Here is a 13,872-nt window from a genome sequence, read left to right on the forward strand (position 1 = left end):
CATTCCTGACAATAGGAGTGCGGCCTGCATGTGTTTTGTGTGTGTATGAATATCATGTCATGCATATTTAGAAAAACCAAATGAAAGTAGCTAACGTATATAATATATATAGAGAACCTTGAGTCCTTCTGCCGTGCAGTCAGAGACTTGCCAACCTTGATCATGCATTGAGAATGTCCACGCTCCTTTGCATATGTGTCTGTACATTGCCCTGAACTCTCCAGATGGGTTTTCAACTACCTGAGAGGCCTTCAGGAAGTCATGTGCTTTCCGAAGCGTAGGACCATACTCTTCACTCACGTTACAAGCAAGTATTGCTTGTATAGCAAATGCTGCATCCCACATTTGACTCCCAAAGCTCTGCATCCATATTATTATTGATTCATATTCTAAAAATTCGATGTTGCATCATGTCTTAATTGGTTGGTTGAGTAAAAAATACAATACTAACTTGGATTTTCAAGCCATCTTCTGCGAGCCAGAAGTAATCAGGAATTCTGGCTAAATGAAGTTTGTAGGCCTCAGAGTTGGGGTCTTCAACCCAACGTGCTATCAAACATAATACCTTCTCTACACTTCCAATGCAAAGGTATCTACTGTTCTCATCCTCGTAACGCACATGATTAATTGCGATTTCTAATGCCTTCTGTCTAAGTTTGGAAAAAGGCCAGCAGTTCAGAAAACGCTCTCCCACATGATAAAGAAATCCCCATAACATATCTTGAATCACAGGATGCGGGTAGTATAGATCCTCCTGAAATTACATGCCATTGTCAGTTTCATATATAGATATATTCACACACAAACACAAACACAAACGCATAATTAAGGACCTTAGCAATAGTGTTCCGGGCATTATTCCAGTTGATTTTATCATAAGGCTGGTTGTACATTTCTTCTCTTAGTGATCTGATTAGGCCAGTGATAGGGCCCACAAACTTCTTCCCGTATAAATATGACATGGGTATGTAAGATAAACGACAGTAGCACATCATTTTGCCTGCATGCATACATATTTAATAAGTTGGCAAAGGCATTAGAGAAAGAGAAGAATATGGTTTGCATAAAGGAATGAACTGAAACATGCACCTGGATGAATAGGAGAGAATTTTGGTAGAAACAAGAACTCTGGTGGAAGTGGATTGCAGCCTCGCCACTCATAAACTCCAAGTACCTATATATAAATAAAGTGTGTGATTGCTTATATATAAACTATGTGACTATGAATGATTTGAATGAATGAATATACCGTGACCCAGAACTTTCCCCACGATGGAATAGCCGCTAAACCACCGTGGTCGAGGATCCATTTTCTGCATTTGTCCATTGCCTTGTCTTCACCATCTTCAGGCCCTTCTCCAAGTAGCCTCAATGCAATATAGCTTAATGCAGATCCAAACATTGTGCTATCACCCTCTATATGGAATCCCCACCCACCATCTTTGTTCTGTCACCTCATCACATATACACTTTGTTATTACTCAATCAGAGACTAATGCCTATCTCTATGAATATTTATTTGTTAGATGTTGTTAGAAAATATTGGAATTGTTCACATATTGTTTTTTTTTTAAATTCAATCTTTAAGTAAGAGAATGATTATTTTCATTATTTGCAATTGCAATTTTTTATAGCCACAATCATATTTCATACTCGTCAAACAATTTTGATGTATTAGACACTAACTATGTTAAATATAAATTTATAGTTTTTACAGTAAATGTATTTTACTATTGGAAGTAGTTTTGTAAACTCTCGGATGTCGGCGATTATGATTCCTATTTATAAAAAAGTATGAAAGACAGTTCTTTAGTTGTAGGATCTTCAAATTTTATTTCGAATAGTAACTCTCCACTGCCATTTTGAAGACCTAAGAAATCATCACGATATCATGACTAATGAAAAATAAAGAGTTTGTTAGGTGCATCGTAATAAGAATTTTAAATTCAACTTATATTATAAAAATTCTTGTACTTATTTTTTGAATATTAATATATTTTATTATTATCAAATTAAATTATCATAATGACACCGCCAAATTTTTATATTTAATACCATTAAATTTTTAACTTTTATGCTTTTGATCGATTTTAAAATCACGCTTTTTGTTATGACTTTAATTAAAATTAAAACTTTCATTTTAATTATATAAATAATTTATTTAATTACTGTGGTTAAAATAAAGTAAATAAATATATTAAAAAATTTAATTTAATTAATTTTAATAGATATTATAATAATATTTGCGTAGACAAATTAAAAAAATTTATTAGTTAAAATATTTATAGTACCGATATACCTTCTTTTTTTCTAGAGTATCTAGAATTTTTGAAATTTAAATATTTATTTTATATTATAGTATATTCTTTTTTTCTAGAGTATCTAGAATTTTTGAAATTTAAATATTTATTTTATATTATAGTATATCCACATAGTTAATTAGCTTAGCAGCAGCTGCAAAGCTAATTGATCATGACGATAAACGGATTTTAGACTCAATATTTGAATAACCGAATTGAGTCTTGCGATACACAATTATATGTATATATACCTGATGATTATACAAATACCGAATAATTTCCTTTTGATGTTGAGGTCCTAAAACCTGGTGAAGGGATCCTGTAACATAGAGGACCATTACCTGCATGTGTAGTAAGTAGGTAGAGTAATGGTCATGAAAATGAGTAGTAGTAGTAAGTATAAAAAGAAAATATAAAATTGGATAATCGTATCCCACCCACCAATGGTTGAACGAAAAACAAAGGGCCAGCAGATTCGGCAGGCCAATGGCCATCATGAGACTGAATTGAGGAATAGAAACAAATACTCCTTCTAATTGTATTAATCAATGCTTCATCTGTGTCTCTCATTACAAACAATTCACATTGCTTCTCTTTTCTCAGCTGCATTCTCATAAACAGGTCACCACTTTGTTTCTTCCAAAACCGGTTACTGCTGAATTCATTCCGAATCCTTTCTATCTCAGCATGTTCTTCTGGAGTTCCTGCATTTGGATCGAATTCCCAATGTTGACGTCCAATGAAATTGTTCACAGAAATCAACCCTGCTCCTCCTTCTGCTATCTTCAACTTCCACATCTCTACACACACTATTTTCTAATAAATTCAACAAAAAATGAAATATATAACTACTCACACCTCTTAGCAACAATCCATGCCAGGAAGGTGCTAACAGATGACAAATATATTTTAATTAAGCATTAGGCGTTAAGCAGTTCTAATTAAAGTATACAATTCTTGCTTCTTTTGGAAGTTGCTGTCCGTAGAAAAAAGGAATTGAAGAAACTTCTTATTTTTCTATCTATTTACAACCAACAATACAATATGTCAATATGTACCACGTGATGCCTCAACAGCCATCATATATATCTACAAAAGTTATATACGAAGGACGAAGCCCACTTTTTTCCCTCAAAATTTTTAATTGTCTAATTTAATCAGTAATTTTATCCAAATTTTTCAATTGTGTTATTTTGTCTCTCATAATTTCAAATGAATTATTTTAGTCCCTCATATTTATCCTTTATGATTTAATAGTCCCCGCTATTTTTTTAAAATAAATAGTTGATATTGCATTATTTAATTTGAAAAATAATTATAAAAGAAAACAAAAATAGCATGTGAGGTGTATCAAACAATAGTTCAAACTTATTCATCAAAAATAATTTTGTTAAGTGAACATATACTTTTGAATGATTTTTTATTCATTATAAAAACTTTTTCTATGAAAAAAGAAATAAAAAATTTATACAATCAGAAGACATTTTGATACATCATCACAATATAATTTTAAATTATATAATTGTGAGTCTAAATTATTTTAAAAAATTGTGTGAGGAGAGATCGAACTACATCAAAAAAGATATACTAATAGCTATATTCATTTAATACTCGAATAAATATTTTTAAACTAACATTTTGATTGAAAAACTACTACTAAATAGATTATATCTAAATTTTTTTGACATTAATTAATAATTATTTTCTATTTGAATAAGATGCATAAAGATTAACCACTATTTTAAATGTAAACACTTCAAATGTAACTAATGTTAAAAGATTTACGTAATATTTTAAATGTAAATAACGTTAATCTTGATGCATATGGATGATATAGTAATTAATCATAGATTAATATCAACATTTGTAGATATGATATGGTGATAACTTTTAATTTAAGGTTGATTTGAAAAATTATTCATTCGATATAATATTATTGAATGAGAATTTGCAAGCATTGGGATCTTCACCGATTGCCCTTTTCGGTAGACATATATGAATGAGTATTTGCAATTAAATGTTATCCTTTCTTGCGATTATAAAAATCTAAGTGTGTGTTCATTAGTAAATTAAAGTTTGTACATATGATTCAGTTTGATTATTTCAATTCACTGGCTTGTCTTGTTGTATGATTAGTTTTCTTGACTTAAAATTTTAATTTTCGAATTAAACGTACTTAAGAGTATATCACAATTAATTCAATTATTATCAACGCATAATTACATGTTTATAATATTACACTAGTTATATATATATATAACATACTACATAAATATATATATATATATATATATATATATATATATATATATATATATAATATCTAAAACAGATACAAAAAAAAAACAAACAATATATATATATATATATATATATATATATATATATATATATATATATATATATAATATCTAAAACAGTTACAAAAAAAAATACTAAAGTAGTATATATCATCTCGAGCTGGTAGTTCAAGAAATAAGCATTAAAAGTTACATATTTTTGCCATAAAAAATAAAAACTTATTTATAAAATTTTGGTTTGATTTAAAAAAGAGAATTCAATGATTGGATCAAATTCAATAAACAAAGTCTAATAAAATTGGGTTTAAATTACAGTACAACTGACAAACGTCGATATTATAATTTTAAAAAATATAAAAAAAAATTATACAATTATTTTATTATGTTGACAAATTGTGATTTATTGTAGTATAAAATAATTTTATTGTCATTAATCACTTTTAATTAATAGTTCAAAATATACTTTAACTTTGGAATGGAAATGCATTTTCACACACACATCCTATGAACTTGACAACCAATGAGTTCAAACGAAAAATATTCCAAGGACGTAAACCGAAGAATGAGTTATTTCACGAATATTTAAGCTTTTATATTTGTTTATGTACCTATTTAAGATAATTGTTGACGGATTTGAGTGAACATTCACTCTATACATGCATCCCACATAAAGCACCTTGAACTGTCTAGTAATTGAATTGAATGAAAAGCCAATTAGCATCGTGGAATATTACATACTACAATTATTAGCGAAAGAGAGTAGCTGAACTCATTGAACAGATACACTATTACACAAAAATGTTGGACACTGCAATATCAAGAGATGCAAATAAAAATGAGGTTAGGGTGAAAAATTGAAAGTATTCGTTTCAGTAGATAAAGCCAGAGCACACATCCGAATCCACTTGCCCAGACATAAAATTTTCATCTAGTGACGTTTCATTTCCTGAAATATACTCATCACTTTTGGAGATAATCGCGGGAGGAATTTGAACAGCTGCATTACAAAATCAATAATGGGTCATATACGCATGCATTACCAACTACAAAGTAATAGCTGTACATAATTTATCTAGATCATTCAACTAAAGCTCAAGCTGTTAGGTAAAGCCCACTTTTTTCTTCAGATTTCTAACGCTACCTAATTGATAAAACCAATAACATTTAGCAATAACTATAGAAAAGAGATTACCCAAAGTTTCACGCACGCATCAATGATGACTGGGAACGTGCAAACAAAAATTGTAATAGCGGACTGATCAACTTCAAGCCCATAGTGCTCAACAATTATCTCTATCAGAGTTTGCCAACCAGATTCAGAATGATACCTGTAGGCAAGATCAAACCAAGAAAGGCCTAGAAGTCATGACAAGAACAACCAGGAAAAGATCAATCCTCAGTGCTCTATTTTCTAGGAAAATAATCATGCCAACCACCAATGCTGTTATATAAAATTTACCGGCTGTAGAAACTCATATAACAAGGTGATTAATTGTACAATTATGACGGAGAAGGATGAAGCTCATTTTTCAAAAAAATGGAAGACACATCAGAGCAGTTTTTTAGTGTCTAACTCCTCTAAAGATGATGAAGGGGTTTGGGGAAATTATTGTTGAGCAGCGGCACCGTGAGGAAGTTCAAGGCTGCCAAGGCAGCAACTAATAATAGAATCAAGTTAAACCACTTTCTTCCTTCTGCCTTGAGGACAAGGCAGTCTGTCAGGTGAATAGCATCAATAGGTTCTTGGACCAGGTTAATAATAAGAGAGACATCACAAGGCTCTAATGATGTGTACTTATTGCGGGCCAATACCCAATTTAGGAAGGGAAATGACGTATATTCAACACATGGGAGGAGAAGTTAGGTGTGTTTATTCTTAAAATTTGAGTTGGTCTAATTCAACATGCAAAATGTTTGTTAATTTGTTTCTAACTTGTTGAAAGTAATACTGTTCCTAATGCTATAATACTTATTTTGAATGTATGGATACGTGGTAAAAATGACATCACAAGCAACATCAAGAAAAATTAGAAAACAAATTTTATGTAATACACTAATAGATAACAATTACCAAGTTGGGAAAGGAAGTTACCCTAGGAAAATATCTGTGATAAGTATAATTAGAAATGCCTTCCCAGTATCAGAAATATTGTTTATTATTTTATAACCAGTAAATTTGAGCAAAGCTACCTGCACAACAAGAGCAAAGAAACAAACAAAGGATAATTAATATGTACATTTTAGATGAAAGTATAAAATAAATTATTAGTGAACATTGACAACCAAAATAGGAAAACAACTTGGGAAATATTCAAAAGACAAATGCAACATAACCCAAATCAGCTGCAGTAAAAAAGAAGCCTCCTCAAATATAAGAGTGTTGGGCTCCAACCAAAGCACAAATAGTAGCACTAATTGCACATAGTTATAAATATTTACCGTCCTCACTTCTACCATAACCTTTGTTTACTTAAAAAGAGATAAAATAGGTGAAAAAAGTTTGAATACTCCCTCCAATCCCAAATATAAGAGACAACCAAAAAACATCAAACCCAATGAACTCATTTATTCTTTTAACTTTTGAATGTTTTTCCATATATACCCTTATGTAAAATTGTGAGATATTAAATAAACATTTTAAATGAGGGTAAAAAGTAATTCATATAATAGATACACATCAAAAGTTGTAACTTTTTCATATAAATGAGACAAAGTTTCTCTTATAATTAGGACTGGACGGAGTATTGTTTTTCGGTCAATCAAGCACAAAAGATCTTAACAGTGTACATAGGCTATATATAACCTACTTTAATTAAGGAATTACAAGGAAATAGTATCTAACAAAATATGTACAAGTCAAATATATCCTACCTATAGGAAACTACGGAGCCAAATTTGTATGATAACAAATAGAGTCAAATCCTGTTAATTATGAAAATTATGCCACACAACTCTTAGGGAGTTTGACCTATAGTTTTCCTCAGGCTCCATCTACCACTAACAGTATGTCATTAGCATTAATTCAATCAAGAAGGTCTAAAAGAAAGAATAGACCTTAGAGGGAGATTTGAACTTCTGATATTTGGGTTTACGTTTCTTTTTACAAAAATTGTGGTCCTAGGTGACAAATGCAAATACCAATATCTTAATTGTCAAGTCATACAATATTTCCTGTTAGAACATAAGTATCTTGGAATTTCTTAATATTATGTTAGAGTTTCGTAGTTTATCTTGTAAGTCTAGTTTCTATATTACTTATTAATTATAAGATTAAGATATTCTAAGATACTTTCTTATATTCTAACAGTTCCAAACAGAATGGGTATTGTTGCATTTGTCCTTTTTGGTTTCACTATGTACACATTTCGTTTCAGCTTAGACCTCTTTTGGTGATATTGAGGATTACTGTCAAGACTATTGTGTCGTAAAGTTCAACAAACCATTCCACATACAAAGACCTAGTTGAACCCCTTAATCCAATATGACACTCACAGAGTGCAGCAATGGTTCATCATTCCCCGAGGCACCTGATACACTACAAGTTTCACCAATTCCAATCCATGGCCACTTCACTTAATGAACCAGAATTTTCAGACCAAAGAGCTTGGTCATTTGCGATACTTTTTTGGAATTGAAGTTGCTCAATCAAGAAAAGGTATTGCCATTTTGCAGAGAAAATATGCTCGACATTTTAGAGGAAACAGGGATGCTTGAATGTAAGCATGTGAATACTCCTATGGAGTATGGACCTGAATGTGAAACTTATACCTAATCTAGGAAAGCCCTATCCAGACACGGGTCGATATAGAAGATTGGTTGGAAAGTTAAACTATCTCACTATGACCATGCCAGACATTTCCTTTCCAGTTAGTGTCATTAGTCAGTTTCTAACTCACCATGTGATAGCCATTGGAATGCAATTTTTTGGATCCTACGATACATCAAAGAATTATCGAGAAAGGGGCTTACTTATATGGACAGGGACCACTCTAATATTCTTGGATCTTCAGATGTAGAATGGGCAGAAGATGCTGGTGATAGAAGATCCACTTCAGGCTCATTAGAGGTAACTTGATGTGAAACTAACTTGTGAACTTGTATGGTTGAGGAATTTGCATGTGACTACCAATCAGCTTTGCACCTCTCTTCAAATCTAATTTTTCATGAGAGGACTAAATCGTTAGAGAGAAGATTCTCATGGGCACCATCAAGACTTCCTTAGTTGGCTCTAGTGATCAACTTGTAGACAAACTAAGTCCTTATGGGGTCCTAGGATAGCTTACATATGTAGCAAGCTGGATGCATCTGACACATATGCTCCAGCTTGAGGGGGAGCGTTGGTTAATTTTGTATTTATTATTTGATTTATTTGATAGGATCCTAGAGAGCTCATTTTGATATTTGCCTCTTGTATAAATAGACTTGTATATCTCTTATAGTATGATAAATATTCATACTTAAATATAACTAATAACTTTTTAAGATGTGTCCAAGACAGTATACGAAGATGATATGAGACAGACTTTTGATCAACAAACCTAAAAGCATTCCAAATTCCCAAACCAAGAGCCATAAATGATTGTAACCGACGAACCAATCTTGTTCTCTTCTTTTATCTATTATTATACATAACTATATTGTAACTGATACTTCTTTCTCACACAATGTATTATTCTCTTATGAGAAATAAAAAATATATCTGTCTAATTATAAAAAGGTTAATTGTGTCTTGGTTATTCATTATAGCAAACAATAATATATCGCAAAATAAAAGTGATATTTATGGTAGAGAACATGTCCAACAAAATTGGCAGTGCATCGACACATTTACAAAAAGAAAAATGTAAACTTACTTTACTCTTATTGAAGTACAAAAGAATAAATAAAGAGACCCCATAAACTGTATCTGACCATATGTTGGCAAATGCTCTGCGATTCTCCAGTCTCCACTCATCTCTCAACTCTAATCTGTCAAAGCAAAAAAAAAAAAAAAGGAAATTAGGCAACAAGTATAAAAGAATGACGATCAACAAGGTCGTCTTAAGAATATAACACTACAGAATATCATAACAATAAACCAACAACTCCAGTAGTAGATTTATTCTCTTTTTGCTCAAAGACCCTACCAGTTCACAAGGTCTTTTATAACAAACAAAAAATCAATCAGGCTTAATGAAGATTAACGGATAGTGCCCATTCTTAAGCATGATTGTTGTTGAAGACTTAAAGTTGTAGAGTTTATAATAAGGAAGGAAAAAAGAGAAAGAAAACAAAGACTTTTTATTATGAATGTGGTTTGATAAACAAATTATGATAGCAATTAAGAAACATGGAAACTAATACTAACTCTAAGAGATAATTTAAAATGCTCTAAGATAGGAAACTACTCCTAAGAGAGATAATTTAAGATACTCTAAGATAAGAAACTACTGCTATTAGGAAATATTCTAAGATAAGAATAAGATGTTTTTCATATCTTCTGTTGAGTAAAGAGGAAAACAAGAGAGCATGAGTGAGACAACATATGTTTCACACAGCAAAGCTTTGTTACACGCAAACATATTATCTTATTTGCTATATTTACATAATACTATACAACCATACTACCCAATTCAAATGATCTCTAACATCCTCTAACAGTTTCCATTTTGGACTTTCTTACTGAATTCAATGTACCACTTGATGCTTATTCTACCAACAGATATATTATTTAGCAGGGGGGGGGAGAGAATCATTCAAGATGATCAGGCAAATCAGAGAAGGATTGATCTTACGCTTTATTCCTCAATTCCCACCAAACCTCATTATCAGAGAGAGGTGGAGATTTACCAATCTCTACCTCAAGCTCGAATCGTCCTCTCTCAATTCTCAGTTCCTCAATCATTTGAAGTTTTTGATATCTTCTCACATCAAGCATTTGGGCGGCAAGTGGTACAGTCTTCACATATCTAGCAATAACAAAAAAAGTTGCTTGTCCAATTAGAAGAAAAAAATTAATCCAAGAAATTTAAACAAATACACAAGTAAGAGATCAACAATGAAGAACTTCTACTCAAGAACAAAGAACACAAAAATAGAAATGGTAAAAGTCGTAGCTTTGTTTCTAAAATAAAATAAAAACCTAACTGCATATAGAACCATTAAAACTAAGAGGCACTAATACTGGATATTCAGAGTGAATATATTTTTCTCATCTATTGTCATCTTTCCTAGAGCTGTTTGATAGGTCTTATTAGACATAATAAGATAAGCTTACATATTACAACTTCGTCAATGGATAGGTGCATGTATCATTTTCAATAATTGTATCCATAAAACCTCTCATATATTAAAGTGATGGGTAACTTAATCCAGCCCTGGGGAGTGGGATTATTTTTGATTGGATTTTGATATGAAAACTCATTAAAAACTTATGTAACAATGCAAGAAAACATTAATCTATTATAAGTAACATTTAAGTTTAAAATTTTAAATGCAAACTGATTAGAAGAGTTTAATAGTAATTATTTAAAATAATTACTTTTAGAATCTAATATCATAAGTAATTAGTATAAGCTTACTCCAGAAGGATGATTATGTCAAACGTGAAATACCAATGAAGGCTCACATTAGGAAAGGTACTAGCTTGACTCTCAATGTAATATTATCATTCCTAATTCTAAACAACAATGGTGTCTAGGACTCTACAAGCAAGTGGTGATGATCTAGGTCCTTGCCCCAATTCAAAACTAAACTAAATTTCAGCACAAGAGAAAGCAGGCTTGTGAAAACACTTGAAGACCAAAGGAATCTTGCATGAAGGCCTGACTATAAAAAAACATTCCTCGGCCTCCACCTAACATTTTGAGCTATGAGGATAAACATTTCACGAACAGAGATAGAAAAAATATAAGATCTGAGTAAGAAAGTTGTTTATTTCCAACAATTAGTTACCTATCTAAAAAAGGCATGAGTACATAGTCATGAACCAGAAAGTCCATTGCCCAAGGTATAATAATCAAGAGTGCCAAGAATTTAGCCTGTAATAACAATTTTGGTATAATTTGATTAGAGAAAGTATGTATGTAGAATTAAGCAAGCAAACAGGAGCACATGATAGGTATGAATGAGTGAGAAAAAGAAGAATTAAAAGAAATTACCGACCGACTTTGAGGAAGCATACTGGAAAACACGGTCTTCATAAAGCATGTCATCATCGTCTTCCCCTTTTCCAAAAATCAAATGCCTGACAGACTGTACAATCCCCTTTTCGGAGGAAACATCATCATCCTTAGTTCCACCGTGCTCCCAAGAGGAACTGCTGCTAGTGTTATCCTCATCTAAAAGCCAGTCTTCCCATTTCCTATTCTCTTCGTTCCTCTTATCTTCTTGCGCTTCTCTTAATTCTATAATTGCTTCGGCTCTCTGCTTCCATGCCTCAAACTTTTCATCCTCGGACAACTCTTCTACTGACTCAGACTCGGACTCTTCTTCCACCTCAACCTCAACCATATCATCTTCCTTCAAACCAAGCCAATTCCCATCCTCCTCCGAAAAAAATTTGTGCCACCAACTGCTTTTCCTTGAATTATTATTATTAATATTATTATTATTATGCTTTTCCGCTTTTGAAATGAACCCACTGAGCCGCCGCCGAATTCTTTTTTTCCCCAACTCAACGATTGGGTTCTTCTTGTGTTTAAATAACATGAAATTGTTGCTTAATACAACTGACGAGCTCATCAAGAATACTAAGAACAAACATTTTTCACTTTCCCAACCAAACCCACATTTCCACATTCAAACTTATGCTATTATCCACTCCATGGATTGGAACACAACGCACTCATGGGCATGGCTATTGTTACGCCACGTTCTGACATCAAATGTCCCTTCCTTTTTTATTTTTGGTAATTATTACATCACATATATTATTATTTTTCTCAAAATATATTTCTTTATACAAAAAATAAATAGTAAATCAGATTAATGAACTCTAGTTTTAAATTAGAGAGTTAAGATAAAAAAAATAGTAGGATATTTTTATAGACAAACCTAGTAAAGTTGTATTCAATGAAACCTAAATAGTGAATACCACCTAATAGAGACATAAAACATAACACTCATGATTACAAGTTTTTATTAGTTACTAAATTTATATAAATCTTCAACAAAATAAGTCAACTTCTCTATGTAGCTTAAAAAAATTACCAACTTGAATTTAACGGGAGAGAGATAAAGGCATCTAAAATTTGGCTACAAAATTTTCTATTTTTTTACAAAAAAATTCATTAAAATTTTCGAATAAAACTTATAAAATTAATTATATTCTTCAATATATACAAATTTTATCAAATTCGTAACTCAAATTTACAAATAAATTCGTATTTTTATTCTTTATTTGATATTTTTATAGATGAAAAAACAGTTTATTTAAATATTTAAGTTATAAATTTGATAAATTTGCATTATATTGAGGATGATAATTAATTTTATGGGTTTTGTTTGAAATTTTTTATGAATTTTTGCAACAAAAAAAAAATCACATTGTTGACATTTTAAAACATAAAAGATCAAATTATCACTTAAAATTAAAATAAATGATCAAATTAGAAAGAAAAAAAAAGATAAATGACTAAAACGTTAATTGAAATTAAGTTAAAGAGGATGCTATTTAGCCTAAAATTTATTAAATATGTAATTTTATTAGTGAAAATTTATTTCATGTATGATAATTATTTTTAAATTTTATTAGCGACAACTTGTTCATTGTATAGTAATTCAAAATATTAGAATTAATTTGTCTCATAAATGATAGTTATTTTGAAATTTTAATCAATCATAACTTATATCATATATGTATTATAGTTCAATTGTTAAGACAAACTCTCAAATTAGAATTTTTATGAAAATAAGCAAAGGTTAATTAAGAATGTTAATTATGATTCTAAAACGGTATGTTAATTTAACTTGTGTTTTTGAGTGAATTAATTCAAATATAGGAATCAAGCAAAGCAAAGAAATCAGATAAAAACTGAACAGATAAAAAAACAAGAATATTCTGGACAAAACAGAGAATGATCTCCAGGATCAAGACTGATCGTCACAGCCTCTTGACCAATCAATATCCACTATTTCAACGAAGTTTTTGCATCTTAATTTTATACTAAGTTCATCAATACATGACAAGGAACAAGTAGGATCTATTTCAATCAAAGAAAGACTTTCGAATCGTTAAGATAAAAGGTCTCGAATCAAGCTAGTTGAAAGAGTCTAAATCTTCTTCAGCCAAA

At 30.9% G+C, this 13,872-nt stretch overlaps 2 protein-coding genes across 2 annotated transcripts in view; both read right to left on the reverse strand.

Moving 5' to 3' along the window:
* Positions 1-3,202, reverse strand: part of LOC101514106 (lupeol synthase-like) — a 4,795-nt gene extending 1,593 nt beyond the window's left edge. The window contains exons 1-8 of the mRNA XM_073364258.1: positions 2,742-3,202; positions 2,552-2,641; positions 1,250-1,447; positions 1,090-1,174; positions 834-1,000; positions 452-754; positions 118-360; positions 1-24 (exon numbers count right to left, since the gene is read on the reverse strand). Coding sequence (XP_073220359.1) covers positions 1-24; positions 118-360; positions 452-754; positions 834-1,000; positions 1,090-1,174; positions 1,250-1,447; positions 2,552-2,641; positions 2,742-3,098 — 1,467 coding nt within the window. The 5' untranslated portion in view covers positions 3,099-3,202. The remainder of the gene's footprint in view (positions 25-117; positions 361-451; positions 755-833; positions 1,001-1,089; positions 1,175-1,249; positions 1,448-2,551; positions 2,642-2,741) is intronic.
* A 2,066-nt stretch (positions 3,203-5,268) lies between these two features.
* LOC101514429 (protein DAY-LENGTH-DEPENDENT DELAYED-GREENING 1, chloroplastic) lies at positions 5,269-12,459 on the reverse strand. Its single transcript, XM_004513069.4, has 7 exons — positions 11,744-12,459; positions 11,534-11,619; positions 10,375-10,548; positions 9,454-9,568; positions 6,693-6,790; positions 5,793-5,928; positions 5,269-5,597 (listed from the first exon to the last, which is right to left on the reverse strand). Exons 1-7 carry the CDS (start codon positions 12,377-12,379, stop codon positions 5,529-5,531), a joined length of 1,314 nt encoding a protein of 437 aa, XP_004513126.1. The 5' UTR covers positions 12,380-12,459; the 3' UTR covers positions 5,269-5,528.
* Positions 12,460-13,872: the final 1,413 nt, after the last annotated feature.

This window comes from Cicer arietinum, chromosome 8 (genome assembly GCF_000331145.2).
Source record: "Cicer arietinum cultivar CDC Frontier isolate Library 1 chromosome 8, Cicar.CDCFrontier_v2.0, whole genome shotgun sequence".
Lineage (NCBI taxonomy): Eukaryota > Viridiplantae > Streptophyta > Magnoliopsida > Fabales > Fabaceae > Cicer > Cicer arietinum.